The following is a 21,177-nucleotide window of genomic DNA, read 5'->3' on the forward strand; positions in this document are numbered from 1 at the left end:
GATAACACAGCATGTAAGAGTCAAGGGAGTCTCTCTTTAGTCTTAATGATTCCAAATCTATCTACTAAATTATGATGCAGCCATATATAAAAGGCTTATGAAGCATCATGGAGATTATTTATAATATACTCTTCCCAGTAGTAAAATGGCATATAAAATTGTATACTACAATCTTAAAGGTAAATATACTTTTAAGGGGATTTGGCAAAATAAAAACAGGTGATGTACTGGGGTAGTAGGAATGCAATTTTTCATTAGTCATAATATGACTATTATTTACACAAACAATAAAAATTTGAATTAGTTTACCTATTAGACATATAGCCAGGGGAAGTTAAAATAAAAACAAACAAAAACCCTCACAGAACTAATAACCATAAAGCCAGAGCTCCAGGTACAAAACTGGGAAGTGCAAACTTCCTACAACAAAGGATACAGAGATGAGTTTCAAAAAATTATCTAGAAAGTTAGCCAATCAGTCAGTTAAGCATCTGACTCTTGCTTTTGGCTCAGATCATGAATTTGCAGTCTGTGGAACGAGCCGCCTGTCAGGCTCTGAGCTCACAGCATGGAATCTGCTTGGGATTCTCTCTCCTTCTCCCTCTGCCCCTCCCCTGCTTGTGAATCTCTCTCTCTCTCTCTCTCTCTCTCTCTCTCTCTCAAGTAAAATTTAAAAAATAAATAAGTAAATAAATAGCCAAATGAGCATGAGAACGGAAGGAGAAATCCAATCTTAAAGTTGCACAGCCTTTTGAACGTTTCAGGATATTGAACCAGCCCTGCATCCCAGGTAAAAATCCCACTTGGTCATGGTGAAAAAAATTTGTAATGCGTTCTGAACATTTCAAAATGCTATATTACCTAATGATTTAAGGGTGAAGACTCAGGTCTGGAGAGGTTAAGTGAAGAGCCAAAGTTTCATGGCTACCAAATTCAAATTAACACCTAAAGTCCTGCTTATAACCTAGCACAGTGACGTTCACTGTCCTTTAAAGTATAAGGACTTTGGGGCGCCTGGGTGGCTCAGTTGGTTGGGCTTCCAACTTCAGCTCAGGTCATGATCTCACGGCTTGTGAGTTCAAGCCCCACGTCGGGCTCTGTGCTGACAGCTCAGAGCCTGGAGCTTGCTTCCGATTCTGTGTCTCCCTCTTTCTCTCTACCCCTCCCCTGCTCATGCTCTGTCTCTCTCTTCTCAAAAATAAATAAAAACATAAAAAAAATTTTTTAAGTATAAGGACTTTAAAAAATTTCATAAAGAATTTCATATTCATACCAGAATAGGCAAATCTATAGGAAGAGAAAACAGATTAGTGGCTGCCAGGGGCTGAGGAGGGGAAAGGGGAAATGGGGAGTGGCTGCTGAATGGGTTCTGGGTTTCCATTTCCGGTGAAGGATGCATGACTCTGAACGTACTTAATGTGACTGACCTGTCAATTTTAAATGGTTAAAAGTATAAACTGTAGACTATTTACCACAATGAAAAAGTCTTACAGACATAATAACAGGTATGCTTTTAGTAGACAGTGATTCCACACATCTTAAAAGATTACAATCTTTTTTGATTTATTTTTTTAATTGTCCAATTCATCCTTTCAATTTCTGGGATGTGTTTTTTTTTTTTTTTAAGTTTATCTATTTATTTTGAGAGAGAGAGAGATAGAGACAGACAGAGAGAGAGAGAGAGAGAGAGAGAGAGAGAGAGAATTCAAAGCAGGCTCTGGACTTAGTGCAGGGCCCAATGCAGGGTTCAAACCCATGAACCCTGATTTTGTGACCTGAGCTGAAGTCTGATGGTTAACTGAGTCACTCAGGCGCCCCGCTGGGATGTGTTAAAAGATTACAATCTTAAAAGAATTCAGTACTGCCTTATATTACTATTTTATTAATCGCAGCAGCAACATACTCTTAAGACATTTAGTCTACAATGTTTGAAGCACATACCTTATTTCTTTTAAGTCCCCAAGGACTTCATGACCCTCAAATTGGGAATCATAGTCTATGTTCCTTCTTAAACACACACGACAAAATAACTCTTTCTGATGCTTACAGGGCTTCCAAAAGTGATCTTTCAATGAGATAACCATACAGATGCTATCCAACCTTAGAGATTTCAGAGGGCCAGAGCATTAGATTTTATTTTCTGTACAGAAGTACCGTAATGCATTTTAGACTACCCTCCTCCTTAAAATTAATTTGCCACTTAATGTATTTTATAAATTTCTTATAATCTCCTCACAGTACATTTTAAATAGTTTCTGTAAGGATAAAAATAAATAAAACCAACATACTTAGCAACTGTTTACTGTACTCATGGCATTGTAAAAAATTTAAGAAATTTTGAATGGTCCCTATCCCCAAAGGAACCTGAAATATAGTTAGGAATATAAATTCATGAAAACGCAACTACCATCAACTACTTCAAGGACAGCTTAAGACGTGAAAGGAAGCACGCAGCAACATATATTGATTACTTGCCACAGGAACAGGAAGATAAAAACCGCTACAGGGTTTCAGAGAAAGGAGAGATTATTCCAGTCTATGGTGGTATGAAAAGGCTCTACAGGAGAACTGGATTTGAGTGAGTTGCATCTTGGAGAGCAAGCAAGATTTGGGGAAGTGAGGCCAAAAAAACAGAGAGAGAATTAGAACATCCCTCATTAAGCTTCATTTAATTCACCACTGCCTACAGAATTCTCATTTCTGTGCAAGGTACCAAAAATGCAAAGAAAAGGCGCTCTGCGTGACCCTTGATCAAATTTCCTCTTGCTGGCCTGAAATCCTTCAAAACATATACTGTACAATTAATTATGCCCAACCCCCACCAGAGGAAATAAACGGGACTGGCAAATTTCTGATGACCATTGTTTTAAAATAAATCACAACTTAATCTGCATGCACCCTTCCCAAGAGGTAACTCTCCATATTACAATAAATCCAATGTATCCTCTTACAAGCTTTCTATAAGAAATCTTTTTTCAGAACTATGTGTATTTCCTAATTAATATCACCACTAAAAAGTAGAGAGGGACTTGCCCACTGAACACACTTTGGGTACAGAATTAAGGCAAGACTAGGTATCAATAATACCTGCCACTTCTGCCCCAAGAGTTGTAAAGAGGGTCAGAAGTCTCCCCACTCTGAAGTAGCACTATGAGATTACTGGGCAAAAGCACTTGTACACAATGATTTGTGTCCAAAAAGCTGGTTGGAGGTACGGTAGGGGTGGACATTAGATGAAATTTTAGGGGCGCCTGGGTGGCTCAGTCGGTTAAGCATCCGACTTCGGCTCAGGTCACGATCTCACAGTCCGTGAGTTCAAGCCCCGCGTCAGGCTCTGGGCTGACAGCTCAGAGCCTGGAGCCTGTTTCAGATTCTGTGTCTCCCTCTCTCTCTGACCCTCCCCCGTTCATGCTGTCTCTCCCTGTCTCAAAAATAAATAAACGTTAAAAAAAAAAAAAAAAAGTAGATGAAATTTTATTCTACAATTTTGACTCCATCTTCCAAGGGCTCAATTAGATTGGTCCAGGGTAAGTACCTGATTTGAGCTGGGTAAATCTAAATATCCCACCCGGGCTAAAAATCCTGGCTAACTGCTATTCTAGGGATTTTTTTGAGCTGAAACTAGGAAATAAAGTCAATCTTTTTCTGGTGGTAGAAGTTGTAAGGGGTGAAACTGGGAGCCATAATGCAGCCACGATTCTTGCCACATGGAGAAAAGGGAAAAGTCATGCAGAAAAAGCAAATACCTCTGAATACTTTTAGGATAAAGCTACAAAATACAAAAAGTTCATGCTTTATCAGTCTGAAAGATATCAAACCTTTTCCAGGAAGAGAGAAAATGTTATGTTAGTATTAAAGTTACTAGCCTTGTTTGTTCTTGGGTTCAACATGAGTGGCTTGCCTTTCTCTTTTATGTGCAAATGACGACATGCCAGAGTACAAGGAGCAGCAACTACTCTGATCCGGGACAACATCTTTCCTTACACCTGGGAAAAAAGAAGCAAATAAACTTTTCAGAGAACTGCACGCACATCAGGTATCAGTTTTCAAAAGCAGATATAGAAAGCCTAATTTTCTACACTTGATAAAGCTTTTTCAAAGTACATTTAGGTTTCTACAGGTTGCAACGGTTGTAAAAGAGTAATAGTTGGGTGAAGACAAAGACTGACCCTGGTTACTCATCATTGCCATTTTGTATATATGGCACACTACAAAATGTGCTAAACACTTATTCTTTTTCTAATCTACCCAAGTGTGACAAGGAATGTATCTCCCATTTATGGGACCAAAAAAATGGACAGATTAAGAAACAAGGTAACATCTAGTAAACATGACTTCCATGTAAATGGGTGTGGGAGTCTAGGCTGAAGGTGGAAAAGTTAAGTAACAGAAAAGCCTGGAGCGTAAACATTTAGAGGAAGAGAAGCTATTCAAATTCTTAACCTAGGGGCACCTGGGTGGCTCTGTCGGTTATGAGGCCTACTTCTGCTAGGCTCAGGTCATGATCTTGCAGTACATGAGTTTGAGCCCCTCCTTGGGCTCTGTGCTGACAGCTCAGAGCCTGGAGTCTGCTTCGCATTCTGTGCCTCCTTTTCTCTCTGCCCCTCCCCTGCTCACACACAGTCTCTCTAAAATATAAACATTTAAAAAAATGAAAAAAATAAGCCAAAAAACAAACAAATTCTTAACCTAGATGTAGGACTTTAATGTACTAATATTAGTATAATACTATACTTATTTTTATGTAATGATTATATATTATGTGTTATGGATTATGTAATGTACTAAATATTTTTTTGTTTTCAAAAACCCCGTTATTTAACATAGAAAAACATGCAAATTGGGTAGAAAACATGTTTTTACCCTTTCCTGTCCATCACACAGGAATTTTTCAAAATGGAAAATTCTACATACTACATTAAACATTAAATGATAGGAATATAATAGATTCTTCTGCATATCAATTCTCCCACCAAAAATCAACCTGCAATGCCCATTTATCGTAATTATTACAAATCATTGCAATGATCCCGCAATAAGTTCTTAGTGGAATTTGTAGTTTTTGAGAAATCAAGGGTTTGTATGGGGGGTGCAGCAAACCGTTTATATTGGGATTATTTTTTAAGTGAAGTGAAATTCACATAACAAAACTTGCCATTTTCAAGTGAATAATTTGGAGGGATTTAGAAAAGCTATAATGTTGTGCAACCCCACATCTAGTTCCAAAATATCATCACTATCCCAGCAGAAAACACTGTACCCATTAAGCAGCTTTTCCCCTCCCCCAGTGCCCATAAACCACCAATCTGCTTACTGTCTTTATGGATTTACCTATTCTGAGTATTTCATATAAATGTAGTGTATAAGTACGGCCACAAAAACAAGAAATCTATATGATTATAAGAACATCAAAAATCATGAGAGATGGGGATGGGGGATGGGAGGATAGGACAGATGTTTAAAGGTACAAACCTGCAGTGAGAGCCTTAAGAGATAGTAACTCCTAGAGATCTAATACATGATATAGTGAATATAGACAACAATGCTGTATTATAATCATCAAACTTGCTAGGAGACTACATCTTAATTGTTTCAACCACCAAAGAGAAATGATATAACATTAGAAGCAATAAATATCACTACAATGGCAATCATACTACAATATATAAATATATCAAATTAACATGTTGTACATCTTAACTTTATACAGTGTTTTATGTCAAATATACTTCAATAATAATAGTAATAAAGAATTACAAGAGATATACAACAAAATAATTGGGCCACTTTAAAAAGTTAACGTCCTGGGGCGCCTGGGTGGCGCAGTCGGTTAAGCGTCCGACTTCAGCCAGGTCACGATCTCGCGGTCCGTGAGTTTGAGCCCCGCGTCAGGCTCTGGGCTGATGGCTCAGAGCCTGGAGCCTGTTTCCGATTCTGTGTCTCCCTCTCTCTGCCCCTCACCCATTCATGCTCTGTCTCTCTCTGTCCCAAAAATAAATAAACGTTGAAAAAAAAAAATTTTTTTTTAAATAAAAATAAAAAAATAAAAAGTTAACGTCCTGAAAGACAAACACTAAGGAACTACTGCAATTTAAAGAAGACTAAATATATGACAACTAGATGCAAAACCTAAATCAAAAAAAAAAAAATGCTATAAAGGACACTTATTGGGACAACTGGCAAAACTGAAACATGTACCATAGCTTACATAAAAGTTTTATAAAATTTTAAATTTCCTGAATTTGATAACCATATGTAAGAGACACCTGTGTTTCAAAAACACACAGTGTACTATTAAGGGGCCAAGAAGTATGATGTATGCAACCAAAGCCTTTCAAGTTATTTCAAAATAAATTTTAAAAAGACAGAAATTGAAATGGTAGCATTGATCATGTGTTTGTGTGGCTCTTCCAGGAGAGACAGCATTATGTGTCACGATTAAAACTTTAGTACCAGAAGACTGAACTAGTATTTGCAGTATATTGGTGAGGTAGGCACATCTAAAATAATACGGAATACTTTTTACTTTAAATCAAAGAAAATCTGAAAAAAAAAAAAAAGCATTTTGTAATCAGCACTTGTTGTATAATAAGAAATGTATTTGCTTTTTGTCCTCAGTTTCTGGAACAGAGTTCCTAAAAGTCTTTGGAATTTCCTGCATGATAGGAGTATTTTCTGTTATTCATAAGCCACCCATTTTGAGGTGACCCAGGGTGGACCACTACAAAGCCTCAGGGAAGAGCTGGTCACCAGAAACACCAAGCGATTAGAGATCAGGAATTTTCAGCCCCACTCCGGAACCTCCAGAAAAGGGAAGTGGGCAGGGGCTAGAGACTCGTGAAGAAGGAGATCTGCCAAGCTTTCAGGTTGGTGAACACACCTAGGTGCTGGGGGTTGGCACACTCAGGGAAGGCAGGGAAGCCCCACATCCTCCCCCGACTCCCATCGATACCCAGTTCTACGGATCTCTTCCATCTGTTCCTGAGTTGCATCCTTCTATAATAAACCGGTAAAGGCAAGTAAAGTATCTCTCTGAGTTCAATGTGCCATTATAAAATCATCCAGTTTGAAGAGGGGTTTATGGGAAGCCTCAGTTTATAGGTCAGAAGTATAGGTCCCAACCTGGACTTCCAATTGGCATCTGAAGTAGGGACATCTTTTGCGACTGAACTCTTAACCTGTGGGATGTGACGCTATCTGCATTTGGACAGCGTCAGAATGAGGTTAAATTAAAGGACACCCAGTCAGCATCTGCTGAGAACTGGTGAATTGCTGGGTGTGGGGGGAAAAAATCCCATGTTTGGTGGTCAGAAGAATTGAGTCTGCAAGTAAGGAGAATTAGTTTTTCCTTTCAGAAGTTAAGATCAGCACTCTAATACATGAAATCTACTTTCAACTCCTGGTTAAAGTTTTGCTATCAAACACTGAATTTAGTCTGTTTAATAAAGATAATAGCACCTGTCAAATCTACCTTACAGATAATTTTGATGATCAAATGAGAGAATATACCCAAAAAATATATAGATGTTATATCACTTACTTTATTAGTAAGTGATAGTAAAATAAAATATAAAAGTAATTTTAACAGTGTCTTTAAAACAGCAGGCATGAGTAAAAAACAAACAAACTTAAGGGGAAAAAATTCTGCCAAAATTAGAACCAAGGACTAAGGACAGGTAGCCTTAATATCATCTGGGGAGGCAACAAGATAAAATGTTACGTTATGCAGATGTGATACAAGGAGAGTGAAGTAAAAAAAGGAACCAAAAGGCAGGGCTTCCAATTTTTAATCAACATGCAAAATCAAGCTGCCTGCTTATGTGAGTTTCTGGGATACTGAGATATGCCTGTGGTTTCTCCCCTGGTGTGTCATTCACATGGCCTTGCCCTGGAACTTACTCTCTGCTGTTTAGAAACTGGACTGGGACAGAAACTGCTAGGTCACTGGCTGCGGGAGCCTACTCACCTTAGCCTCTTACTTGGGGTCAAAGGAAGCAATGCAAAGGAGACCGAAATTAGACAGAGGTCATGACTGGGGGCAACGAGGACAAGTTTTGTAGTCAGACCCAAGTCTGAATCTGGACTCGGCTCATGACCATTTTGCAATCAGTGGTGTCACCCAGGCATTCCCAAATGGTCTCTGAATTGGTGTTCATCTGGGACACGTTTTTCACGGGTCTGTGGCCAAATGAGAAAAATTGGGACAATGCAATATAGTCGTTCATAAAACAAAACTTATGGTCTTTGTTTTTGTGTTCTAATTACGATCTTCATACCTTTTTAGTGATAAAAAAAAATGTCCTTTCTTTTATGAAAAGACGGGCATTGCAGACTGTGGTAGTTTTTAAAAAGGTCCTTAACCTTGACAGAATTAAAAGTTGGCAGTCTCTGTCTGGTCCCAACTGTCCCCCTGTGCATGCTTGCCCAAGAAGTCCCAAAGTCTGGGAACCACCACCTTACAAGTCTTACTTCTCTTATCAATGAACTAGCGGAGGGCAAACTCTATTGGGCAGAGCTGTGTGTAGTAATCAGGTATTTATAAAGTGTCAAGCAATTAGAGCTTTATCATCATCATTAAGAGCCTGACTACTTGACGTGAAGGTTTATTCAATAAAATCCATATCCAGGCAGGTCAGCAGTAGTCAAAGACAAGCTCTGGGTTCAACTACCAGATTTAAATCCAGGGTTGGCCAGTGCTAGCTCTGTGATTTTGAGTAAGTCTGTTGCAGTCTTCTCATCACTCAAGTGGGGATGATAAACAACAGGACCTACTAAACAGTACCATTTTAAGATTTAAATTAGGTAATCCATGTAAGATGCTTATCACAGTGCCCTCCAAGTGCTTCAATGTTAGTTACCTAAGCACTACTAGTGGTAGTAAGAGACTAAGGTGGTCAGAAGGTGCCTCCTGAATGCCTGTGAGTTTCTGCATCAACATCTTCTGGTGTGAAATCCTTACTAAGAGGCTGTAAGGATGATCATGGTTAGCATTTATTTATACGACTTCAAATGAAATCTCTAGGTCAATAATGAGAATGTGGATGGCATACAGGTCCAGGCAACATCAAATGTCATCCTAAACAACATCTACAGAATCAATATAGTATTTTTATTACCTTTGAAATTTGTACGTGTTGATCAACAGAAATGATATGCAGCCATACAATCAAAACGGTGACTTTATTTTTTTTTTATTTTTTTTTCAACGTTTATTTATTTATTTTTGGGACAGAGAGAGACAGAGCATGAACGGGGGAGGGGCAGAGAGAGAGGGAGACACAGAATCTGAAACAGGGTCCAGGCTCCGAGCCATCAGCCCAGAACCTGACGCGGGGCTCGAACTCACGGACTGCGAGATCGTGACCTGGCTGAAGTCGGACGCTTAACCGACTGCGCCACCCAGGCGCCCCAAAACGGTGACTTTAAAATAAAAGTTAACTTTTAATAAAATAAGTTTTTAGAAAATTATATGTTAGAGTGATTTTGACATTTAGTATGAATTTTGTCCTCCCTCTAAAATTAATCCTCAGTAAACTATTACAGGTTTCAACATTACTTGTTTTAAAATATTATTAAGTTTGTCAAAAAATTCACCAACATAAATTAGAATTTTAGTTTAACTTAACATAAATTTTAATATAGTTGAGAAGAGCTTATTTTTATAGGAAATTAAATATAGTTTATGGCATTATAGAAATTAACTTACAAAAGAAATTCTCAAATGGTAAATGAGTTTTTCTTTTATGAATTTTTTAACGTGTTTTCATAACAAATGTATGAAAGAAAAAACATTACACATAAACACCTTCTAAGGGTGAAATCTGTACACGCTTCTTTCTCAGGAATAACTATTGAGCAAGGGTATATTTAATTCTCAAGAGAATGAAGAACTTCTACAAAAGCATAGTTCAATATTCCCTATTAACCTATGATAAAGGTTATAGCAGCATATCTGGCCATTATGCCTAACTTCTCATTAAGTCTTTATAACTACCATAAAAGAGTCAGATACAGGTTACAAGTCAGAGTTCAAACCTAACTAAAGGTTCAATATTAGAAGCCAAGAATTAAACTGTTTTTTTCTGTATTTCTGCAAACCATGTAACATAGTAACATGTAACTCAATTAGTTTTAGTAATTACACAGTAGATTCTATACTTATCTATATTTTGTATAACTACTAGAATTAGTATACACACACACACACACACACACACACACACACACACACACTCATACAATACAAGGGCAGCTGAGGAGGGGTAAATGTGGGCAACCAATTCTTCTCTAACTTCCAGAATGCCTGGACACTAAAGAATAAATTTATGAGTGAAGAATAAATTTTAAAATTAAAATTCATGAGTACAACTTTGCAACTAGCTCAACAACATGAACAATGCTTAAGAAGCATACAAGGCAAGGTTAAGAGGGGGCTGGAGCTGTTATGGTAAATTGCCTGATTCTGCTTGAGTTCAAATCCAGGCTTTGCTACCTAAAACCCGGGATCTTGAGCAAGTTACTTAACCTTCTTAAGCCTGAGTTTATTCATTTGTAAAGGGGAAATAACAGTACCAACCTCAAAGTTATTTTGAAATGACTCACGTAGAGAGTAGTGTCCAGACCGTAACTGACAATCAATAGTGCTTCCATTGCTACCAATAGCAACACTAAAAGAAACAACAATGCTATTATTTTGCCAGAAGTGATTGCCACAAGCATCAGGAAGATAAATCTGATAGGAGGTAACACTACGTTTTGTAAGGAAGCACTACTGTTAAGATTTTTATTTTGAAAAAAAAAATGTATTGTTTTGATTATGCTTCTCGTTAAAAGGCAACAAGCTTTCTGGAATTATTTTCGTAAGAAAGAAAGTCAATTCCAGGATCGAAAATGTAACACCACCACACAAGCAGAAGTGGTTACCACCAGCGTCAAAGGAACACCTGCCAGTCCTGGTCTACTTATGACATTTTGCCTGACAGAACTGTTCCAATCTTAGAACTTTCTAGCTCCTAACAAACTTTCTTTAAAGCGAGGAACGAACCAACACACACACACACACACACACACACACACACACACGAACGAGCGCGCGCGCGCGCGCGCGCACACACACACACACACACACACACACAGCGCCTAACTTCTGTCATTAATTCATCCCTGCAGAAAGACATTGGTAATAGGTGTCTAGCCACAAAATCGGGTGTTCAAAGGGCGCGGAAGGGAGCGATGCTCGGGTTCTGGAGGCCACAGGATCTCACTCCGGGGCGGGAAGGGGGCCACCCTGGGACCAGCGAGTCTAGAAACGGGGAAGTCGCGCCCCAAAACCGTGTCCGGGGAAGAGCCGCGGACGCTGGAACTGGGGACCGCTTCAAGTGACCACTCCCCCGCCCTCAGCCCCGACCCCAAGAACCCCTTCCCATTGCCTCGCCCCGCCCATCCGCTAAACGGGTCCATGCCGGCCGCACACACGGAAGCCGGCCGCAGGTCCGCAAACGGCTTCACTGGCCGGACAGGAGGAGGCCGGCGCCCGCTCCCCTCTAGGAACTCCCGCCCTGGCCCCGCAGTGCCAAGCCTCCCGCGACGGCGCGCCACGCGAAGCCTTACCCCAAGTCTCGCCCCGCGACAGGTGGTGCTGCCGGCGGAGAGGCCGCGGCCCTGCCGCCCACCCAGGCGATGCTCAGCTGCGGCCGAGTCCGGCCCTCCCCTTCCCGAGCTTCGCGGAGCCGGCGCTAGCTCAGGCTCGGACTGGCATGGGCGGCCAACAGCCGGCAAGGCAGCCTAAGTACGGCGGCGTAATGAGCAAGGGAGTCGGGAGGCCGGCTGGCGCGGCCTGGGGCGGAAACTGACGGGCGCGCGGACCAATGCGGAGGCAGAAAGCCGGCCCCGGAGGGCGGAGCTGTGGCTGAGGCTTCGCGGCCCGCGCGCCGTGGTTCCTTCCCCTGGGCGCTTTCCTCGGTCTGTTTCTTTGAGGTTTCTGTTTTGAGGCCGGGCGCGCACCCGTGTGCACTCGATCCCGAGGAATGCGAGAGGGGCGGTGTGGAGTAGGAGTCCGGAGATACAGGCGACGCCCGTCGTTCCACGAAAGGAATGGAGGCTGGTTTACGGCGGACCTCGCATCCCTGGGGCTGCGGGGATACTCGAGTTGATGGCTGCGCGGATACTCGAGTTGATGGCTGCGCGGATACTCGAGTTGATGGCTGCGCGTTCGCGCGAGAAGAGGCTTTGCGCAGGCGCGGGCGGGCCGGGGGATGTCGGCGGGTACCAGTCTTCCCAGTCCCCAGGAGGGAGAGAAAGGCTGGGAGTTTGGGTCCATCCTGAACAGCCCATGGAGGCAGGCAGAGGATGAAGGAGAGATTAAGGAGACTAGAGAAGCAGAAGAAGGGGAACCCAGGAAATGCGAGGCCTCCGCACTTTAGGGGCGACTTCTGTTTCTGAGCTATTTTTGTGTCTCCTCGCTCTTTTGCAGAATTCTTTGCTGCTCTCCACGCCTGTTAGCACAGTTACTGGCCCGCGAGGAATTTACCAATCCCTACCGTCACAGTCACCATAAACAGTTCAATGTTCTCTCAGAAGAGCACTGGAACCCTACATTGTCATCTTGAAAGCGGCAGGGACTGCACCTTAATACATGTTCACTCACTCACGGTTATGACATTGGAGGCTATTTCTTCACTTTTTTTCAGAAAGTCTTATAACCAAAACTTCTTGGCTGTAACTGAGTTTACTTTTGAAGTATGGTAATGATAATTTTAAAGTGAAAGTGTGAAGGGTAAAAAAAGTCAAGGAAGATGGAATAAGAAAACTGAGTGATGGAAATGTAAGGTAGAGAAAATTGAGCGGAAGTTGAGAAAAGTGAGTTATCCATTCTTAAACTTACAATTACGTGAAATCTGGAGCAGCCGGCCACTATGAGATGGAAGGGTGGGGCATGCTTGGAAAAACACCGTAGTTAGTTGATAAATGATAGATATGGCTGCTATAGTAACCATCTCAGTAAAAGAAGGACTATAAGTAACCATCACCTAAAAACAACCCTGCTCGCAAGGAATTGTCAAGAATATCAATCGGAATGACAGAAACTTCAAAAATTACAAAAGTCATAAATGCTCCATTAATAGAGGTAAAATTGTTTTTGTCTTTGAAAGACAGTTCGTCCTACATTAGAATAACCCATGGATGGGACTTATTTTTGTTAAATTGAGGTCATTTCATTCCTTAAATGAAATACTTGTTAATGTCAATGAGGCATACACTACTGTTTGGTGGCCCACCCCAATACATTTTTCCTCCCGAGTCCCTTTGGTGACGGGTCTGAGGCTTCTTATTCAAGACAGCGTATGGCTATTGAGTACCTGAAATGTGGCTAGTCTAAATTGAGATACACACTGAGTATGAAAACAGTACAAAAAAGAATGTAAACCATGTATGTTGATTTTTTTTATGTTTATTTCTTCTGAGGGAGATGAGGGATAGAGAGAAAGAGAGGGTGTGAGAGAGAATCCCAAGCAGACTCTGTGCTGACAGCACATGGGCCTGGAACCCATGAACCACGAGATCATGACATGAGCTGAAACCAAGAGTCAGACGCTTAACTGACTGAGCCACCCAGGCACCCCTCTTGATTTTTTAAAATATTGATCACACGTCAAAATCTTTGGAGAATTTTGGTTAAATGAATTTATTATTTTTTAAAAAAAATTTTTTTTTCAACGTTTATTTATTTTTGGGACAGGGAGAGACAGAGCATGAACGGGGGAGGGTCAGAGAGAGAGGGAGACAGAGAATCGGAAACAGGCTCCAGGCTCTGAGCAATCAGCCCAGAGCGCGACGCGGGGCTCGAACTCACGGACCGCGAGATCGTGACCTGGCTGAAGTCGGACGCTTAACCGACTGCACCACCCAGGCGCCCCTAAATGAATTTATTATTAAAATTACTTTCCTCTCTTTTTACCTTTTTCGTGTGACTACTAGAAAATGTAAAATTATATATGTAGGTCCCATTTGTGGCCTGCATATATTTCCGTTGTATAGTACTAGTCCAAGAGGACCCTGTTAGAGTCACATACATGGAAGCTGCTGGGTGGGACTTCTGGAAAGCCATTTAAAAAATAAGCTCAACTGGTATATGCCTTTGGCTTTTTTGCTTCATTCCACTCTTACCAGAAATGTTTGGAGGCGTGGCAGCCATCATTGCACCATAAGATGACAAACGAATGGATGAAGGCTTACCCTCTAAGGGTATTGGCAGGATTAAAGAACTTGGATCCCTGATAGTATTATTGAGCCACATTCCACCATGGTTCCTAGCCCCATATTTCTTACTTTGTGAAAAATAAGCCTCTGTTTGTATAAATCAACTCAATAGGGTTTTCTGTTGTTTGGAGCTAAAAATAATTACTAACAATTACCATTAACATGCACGAAAATCGTGTTCCTTGACATAGTATCTTTGTTATATACTTCTTTCTTTAGAATAGTTCATAACTCAAAAAAAAAATAGCTCACAACTCAAATTGAGGATATCAAATCTAAAGTAGTAGTAGCAGCAGTAGTAGTAGTAATGATAATAATAGATTTTCCACATATCTGTTTTCAGTCATATGGACTGAGTGCCCCAGATCTCACTGAAGGTAATATATAACTTATAGGATATGTTCCTTTAATGTCTTCTCAAATCCAGAATTTTCTAAGTTCTCAAGTTGGCTCCAAGGGCTTCATCTGTTTGTATGATCCAGAAGTGCAATCCTTATGGTACAATAAATTGAGGCTATGTATAGTCCTCAATTTCGATTTTGCTGGAAGTAAGCAGATAATTTATTACTTAAATATTGCTTATTATAATACTCAAGCTAAATTTTACTTGGCGCTGTGAGCACAGAAATGACTGATTGGGTAAGTTATAAGAACTTAGCTTTTAAGGAGAAATTTTTGATGCTAGAAGTCAATAAAGTGGTTAGCTTTAATGGGGGGTTGGCTGAAAAGAGACAAAGGAACATTCTATATCTCAGTCTGGACGATGACTACATATGTGTACATATGTTAAAATTCATCACACTTGATTGAGGTACTTATACACTTCAATGCATGAATTTTATCTCTACCCCAACCGATACAAAATAAACCTTTTGCATTGTGCATTGCTGTTTCTTTTGGAGTAAATGCCCCCTGTTGAAGATCCAGTACCTTCATTTTAGGCTTATTCCTTGGTAACCTCCACTGGACCTCTTAGAAAAAGTGAGGGACCATTCCTGACTGTCCAGAGTATAGCTCACTGGGCCCTGTAGAGTTGTCAAAATGACCGTGCAGACAATACAAGCCTAGAAAGAAGGTACAAGCTCTTCCAGAAAGGATGGATTACAAAGCAGGACATCTGGTAAAACAAAATGCCAAGGCCCAAATTAACAGGAAAGTAGGAGGAAGAAATAGGTATAGGGCTTGGTCACTAAACTAGGGGAAGGGCATAGGTATGGATAAGTTTGTATAAGTCTTGCACTGTTGTGAGCTGAAGCTGCTATTTCAGTTTGTCTTCAGGTTGGCTAGTCCACTTGTGAAGTAGGAGGAGCCTTAAAGGGGCAGGCTTCCAGGGCACACTTGGCCAGGCGACTTCCCTAAAAACCCTTCAATAGGCAGCTTAAAGTGGAAGGTATGCCAGTTATCTCAAGATGGGCACACTCTTGCCCATCTTCCTAAAAATTAAAGGAAGATGCTTAGAGAAACTTCTGTCCCAGTTGCCATGAAAATAGAGTAGCTTTATTTCATCTAAGCACCAAGTGTGTTTCCTTAAGGAAAATCCATATTATTGAGTTTTCAGAGAATTATGGAAGGTTATTCTCCTTATAATGAGAATATATGTAGTAGGGTCATTGGTTTTAGGTTGGCACATCATCTATAGCAAAAGTAGATAGATTGTGCTAATCACGTGTTTAGATTTACACAACTCCATCTGCCTTAGAATAGAAAACATTAATAATGAATGCTGACTGCACCACTGGGAATTATCCTTCAATAAATTAGGGTCATTAAAAATGCAAACTCTTTAAAAATAAAAGAGAAAGTAAACTGTATATCTAAAGGCATTTGTGTCCAGTCAGCCTGGTTTGGAAGTGAGACATAAAAGCATTTGATGTTAAAAAGAAAGAAAAAGAAAGAAAGAAGAAAGAAAGAAAGAAAGAAAGGCATTTGGTGTAGGTGCTGTCATTAAAAAAAAATGTGTTTTTTTTTTATGTTTATTGATTCCTGAGAGAGAGAGAGAGAGAGAGAGAGAGCGCGAGAGCATGAGCAGGGGAGGGGCAAAGAGAGAGGGAGACACAGAATCCAAAGCAGGCTCCAGGCTCTGAGCTGTCAGCACACAGCCGGATGCAGGGCTCGAGACCATGAACCATGAGATATAACCTGAGCTGAAGTCGAAGGCTTAACTGACTGAGCTACCCAAGGGCCCCCAAAACAATGTGTTTTAAAGTACAATGAAGTGCCAGGGCACCTGGGTGGCTCATTCTGTTGGACGTCCTACAGATCAGGTCATGATCTTGCAGTTCACAGCTTGTGAGTTCCAGCCCCTCCAGCCCCGCAATGGCGCCCACTTCAGATCTTCTGCTGTCTCCCTCTTTGCCCCTTCCCTGCACATGCTCTCTCTCTCTCAAAAATAAACATTAAATGTTTTTTAAATAAAATACAATGAAGTGCCAATGATGGTAATTGCCACTTAAAAAAGTACTAACCATTTTTTATATAATTAAAATAATGTAACTTTTCAGCATATCTAAAAGACTAAACTACTACTGTAACTAAGCAGTAATTAATACCATAATAAGCCATACCTTCATTACCAAAATATTCTTAAGGAGAGTTCTAGAAACTTTTGTGAAGCACAAAGAAGGTAATATCATAGGCTTATTAACAATAGAAAAACCTCTACTCCTTAAAGAAAAATAACACTTTGGTATTTGTGGATAATATTTTACCTCTTGATTTTTATCTAGAACTTAGGTAACCTGAAGAGAGTAAAGTTAAGTTTGCTAGCATCACGTCATTGTGGCACAACCTTCTTTCTCTTTCTTTCTTTCTTTCTTTCTTTCTTTCTTTCTTTCTTTCTTTCCTTCTTTCTTTCTTCCTTCCGTCAGCACAGAGCCTGACACGGGACTCAAACTCATGAACCACAAGATCATGACCTGAACTGAAGTCAGACACTTAACCGACTGAGCCACCCAGGTGCCCCAATATCTTCCTTCTTTTATGAAGGTGATTCAGTCTTACTAATGCCACCTCTAAAATTTTCCTGGTTGTTTGGTGTTATTCATTCTAAATCCTAGTCTCTCTTCATGATTATCTAATAAGCCCTTAAGAGAGGACTGGAGGAGCGGCTAGATTGGCTTTGAAAGATTGTTAGAAAAATGAAATCTATATCCCCACCCCAGACCTACTGCATCAGAATCCAACATGGTCATGCACATTAGCATTTGGGAAGCATGGAGGACCCCTGAAGTTCTAGATTCTGTGAACTCATGCTGCTGTGAATGAATTTTTATATCTAGATATGGGATAATGAGAAACCCATGACACTTTCTTTACCTTCAAGAAGTTGCTGTGCCAAGGCAAAAGAAGTTCTTTCCTTCCCACAATGAGAATATGTTATGCTTAAACCACAAGCAGTACGATTTTATTGTTCATTCATCAGATGTGTAGTTATGATCTGGGCACCAGGTAGAACGTTTGCACCAAATAGAATGTATGCAAAGTCTCTGGCTGATGTCAGGGAAAAAAATCCCAGAAATGTTTGCCTTTATTATTCAAAAAATGTTCCTGGTATCTTGAGCGTAACTTTACATGCAGTCCTTAATAGACCCCACATGCTTCATGGTTCTTAGACTACATGGGATGAAAAGGTACCTCTGAGATTCTATCTCTTGGAGGCATTACAGGGACACTTTTCTATAAAGTTTTCAAGATTTCTGTGGCCAAAAGAGTAGCTATAATAGATAACAGTAATTAAAAAAAAAAACATGAATTAATAACTTGGGCTTAAGTTATTTTACTCCTAATCCTAGTCAATGTATTTTACTACTAAGCAATAAATGGTGGGTTCTTTGGCACAAGGGATATCAGAATCCTAAAAACAGCTTTGATGTTGTTAAATTGAATATGTCATATCTGTTAGATCAATAAGATGTGGTCTAACCATAAAAGAAATCTCCTAGGCGTGCCTTTCCTTCCATTACTGTTTGCTTTAGACTTGTTAGCATTCTGAAATGTTTCTCAAAAGTGAGTCACCCTCCACACCAAGCTGCACTCCTGGGCTGGGAATTCTTCCAGATATCCTTACCATGGTCACTGTCTATCTCATGAATGTCTGGGGAACCCAACACCTCCCTGGAGGTTTGACTCAATACTGATGGTTCATATTAGAATTTGATCATCTTGGGGTCTGCACCAATTTCAGCAATTAATTGGAGCATTCTGGGTTTTTTTTTAATTAATTAGTTTATTTATTTTGAGAGAGAGCGACAGAGAGAGTGTGTGTGCGCATAAGCAGGAGAGGGGCAGAAAGAGAGGGAGAGAGAGAGAATCCCAAGCAGGATCCACGTTGGCCCAGGGCCCGACTCAGGGCTAGATTATATGAACTGTGAGATCGTGACCTGAGCTGAAATCAAGAGTCAGACATTTAACCAACTGAGCCACCCAGGCGCCCTAGAGCATTCTGTTTTAATAGGGATCCAAAGTGAAGTAGAATGTCTTTCCTTCATTATACTTGAACCAAAATTATATCGCACAGAAGAATATAGAATAAGAGGTTAGTCCAGAATGACACAACCTTCCAAAAATTATACCTGGATTTTTTTAGAAATATTTATTTCTTTTTTAAAAAACATTTATTTTGAGAGAGAGCGAGCAAGGGAGGGGCAGAGAGGGAGAGAGAGAATCCCAAGCAGGTTCCGTGCTATCAGTGCAGAGCCTGAATTGGGGCTCAATGTCACCATGAGATCATGACCTGAGCCAGAATCAAGAGTCAGATACTTAACTGACTGAGTCGCCTAAGTACCCCTCAAAATACTTTTTATCCCCAAATTTCTGGTATAATAATACATATGCTACTTTATAATACATTAAATAAAAATCTAATGGTGGGTCTAATAACTAGTAATGATGAATATAAATGATATTTCAAAGTATCTGCAACAGCTGTAAGGTGATATGAGAAATCTGTGGTTTCTGTTAATCCTGGCAGTTTGTCGTCTTCATCCACAAACAAAATGCTAAATTCCAGTGAAGAGATAGCGAAGATAAGTATACTTTTCTCAATCCAAGTTCACCTACCACCTGTGGCTAAGAACCCTGTGTACTGGGCTGTTTTGATCTCAGTTTAGCTAAGAACTTCCTTCTATCAGTCAGCAGTTTATGAGTTCAACTTCTGATACCGGGAAACAGTTTCCTGTAGCAGTTTCTTTTGTCAGATCTCCAGTTTCAAGGATATGTGGAGACATTCCCTGTCAACAGGTCTTTTGTGACTTTCAGTAAATTCTACTCCCTTTCAATTTATTGAGTGTTCCTTGGGACAGTGTTACCCAGGCCTTCCTGTGGCCTGGTGAAACAAATGTGGGTTTGCCTGGTCAGAATTGCAGAGGGTGCCTTCAAGTTGAAAACTGGCCACATTTCCAGTTGGATTTCACCGCATCCAGTTTGGATTTCAGCATCCAAAGTTGATGACTTAGAAAACTTCCCTTATCATCTACTATCCCTTGTTAAGAGGAATTTGTTCACGTCTTTCCTTGTGCTAGAGGCACACATTGTGAGACACATTAAGGAAGTAATTTTATTACTGACATTCTTACTCTTGGAGTAATTGCTCTAGAATATATTTTTGAAAGCCTACCGTGATGACTTTTTTAAATGCATTTTACAATTTTTTTTCTTGGTAGAAGAATGTATCCGAGTTCCTTTTGTGAAGAAAAATTACTTGTTCATTTTTTTAAACAAAAATACAAGAGAACAACTTTGCACCTTTATTAATTTATTTTTCAGTTAGTTTAAATCCTTGAGGTGTACAGCATCACCCGGATTCTGTGGCCAGTGGCTTTAGCAGGAAGGTTGCTTCAGAACTGGGCTGGGACCATCCCACTGTTTCCATGAGCACTAGCTACTTTTCTCCAGATTACTCTGGTTTTATTCAGTTCGCCACCAGGAGTCACTGTGCTGTTCTTTGCTTTGTACACGCAAGCCCATCTCTTGCCTAGATAGAATCCAGTGTCATTTAGAACATAAACACCTTCAATTTTAAGAAGAGCTGTGTACTCCCTCTGGTTCCAGAGACTCCAACTTATAGCCAGCAAAAACGGCTTTGGACCACAGCCTTCCAGACATATTTGTCATTTCAGGAGTCCTGCTACCCGCACACCTCCACAGGTTCCAAGATGGCGGAGAGAGCGACGTGTCGTATTTTTATATTTCACTCACATTTTCTGAAGAAGATATGAAAAGCAACTGTCATCCTTACGTTAAGTGTGGAAAAGGAATAGAATTTTATTTCATGCCAGCTGTGAAAATAACATTCAAAAAACATGCCAACAATGAGAAAAGGGAAATCAAACTGTTCAGTCATGAATTCAGCCCAGTGTGTACTTATTAGGGAGGAAAGGAGAAGTGAGAAGAAAATGTGAGAAGGAACATTCTGGAGCTCATTTTACTCTGTCCAAATGGGAGAGCTTGACTTGCCTCCAAGGTGGTAAGCCCTTTAACAAACAGCCTGCAGCTCTGCTCTCTCCTGTGAAACCAGACCCTTCCGTATAGCCTATAGTCTGGCTTCCTTCTCCATAACTTTATTAAAACTGTGCAAAACATCCTCTTTTTTTTTTTTTTCGGTGAAATTCAAACTTTTTTTTTTTTTTTTTAGCCCTCAACTTCCTTATTGTTTCGGCAAAATTTGACCCAACTGGCCTTCCCTTCCTTCTTGAAACACTTCCTTTGGCTTCTTGGGCATAATACTCTGGATCGTTGGCCTCACCTTTGCTGTCTCTTCTTCCTGCTGCCACATTATGAAGGGTGATCCCTGAGGTTCAAAGCTAAACCAATCCACTGTGATGGTATCTGTGTCCTCTGCTGTGAATTTTCACCTTTGATCCTAGCCTTTCTTCCCCGAGCTTCCATTCACTCAGGAAACACTTTTAGAGGGCCTACTTG

General features: G+C 40.4%; 1 protein-coding gene and 1 pseudogene across 2 annotated transcripts in view; both read right to left on the reverse strand.

The window, feature by feature from the left end:
- ME2 (malic enzyme 2) overlaps positions 1–12,197 on the reverse strand; it is a 54,150-nt gene extending 41,953 nt beyond the window's left edge. Inside the window, exons 1-2 of one of the 2 annotated variants that reach the window (XM_040478809.1) lie at positions 11,611–12,197; positions 3,867–3,986 (exon numbers count right to left, since the gene is read on the reverse strand). In XM_040478809.1, the coding sequence (XP_040334743.1) occupies positions 3,867–3,974 (108 nt within the window). In that variant the 5' untranslated portion in view covers positions 3,975–3,986; positions 11,611–12,197. Of the gene's footprint in view, positions 1–3,866; positions 3,987–7,966; positions 8,117–11,610 lie in introns of those variants that run through there. The other variant, XM_040478810.1, reaches the window with a different exon arrangement.
- Positions 12,198–19,972: 7,775 nt separating this feature from the next.
- LOC121032635 (60S ribosomal protein L35a-like) lies at positions 19,973–20,361 on the reverse strand (annotated as a pseudogene).
- Positions 20,362–21,177: the final 816 nt, after the last annotated feature.

Source organism: Herpailurus yagouaroundi, unplaced genomic scaffold, assembly GCF_014898765.1.
Source record: "Herpailurus yagouaroundi ecotype Mexico unplaced genomic scaffold, PumYag 142, whole genome shotgun sequence".
Lineage (NCBI taxonomy): Eukaryota > Metazoa > Chordata > Mammalia > Carnivora > Felidae > Herpailurus > Herpailurus yagouaroundi.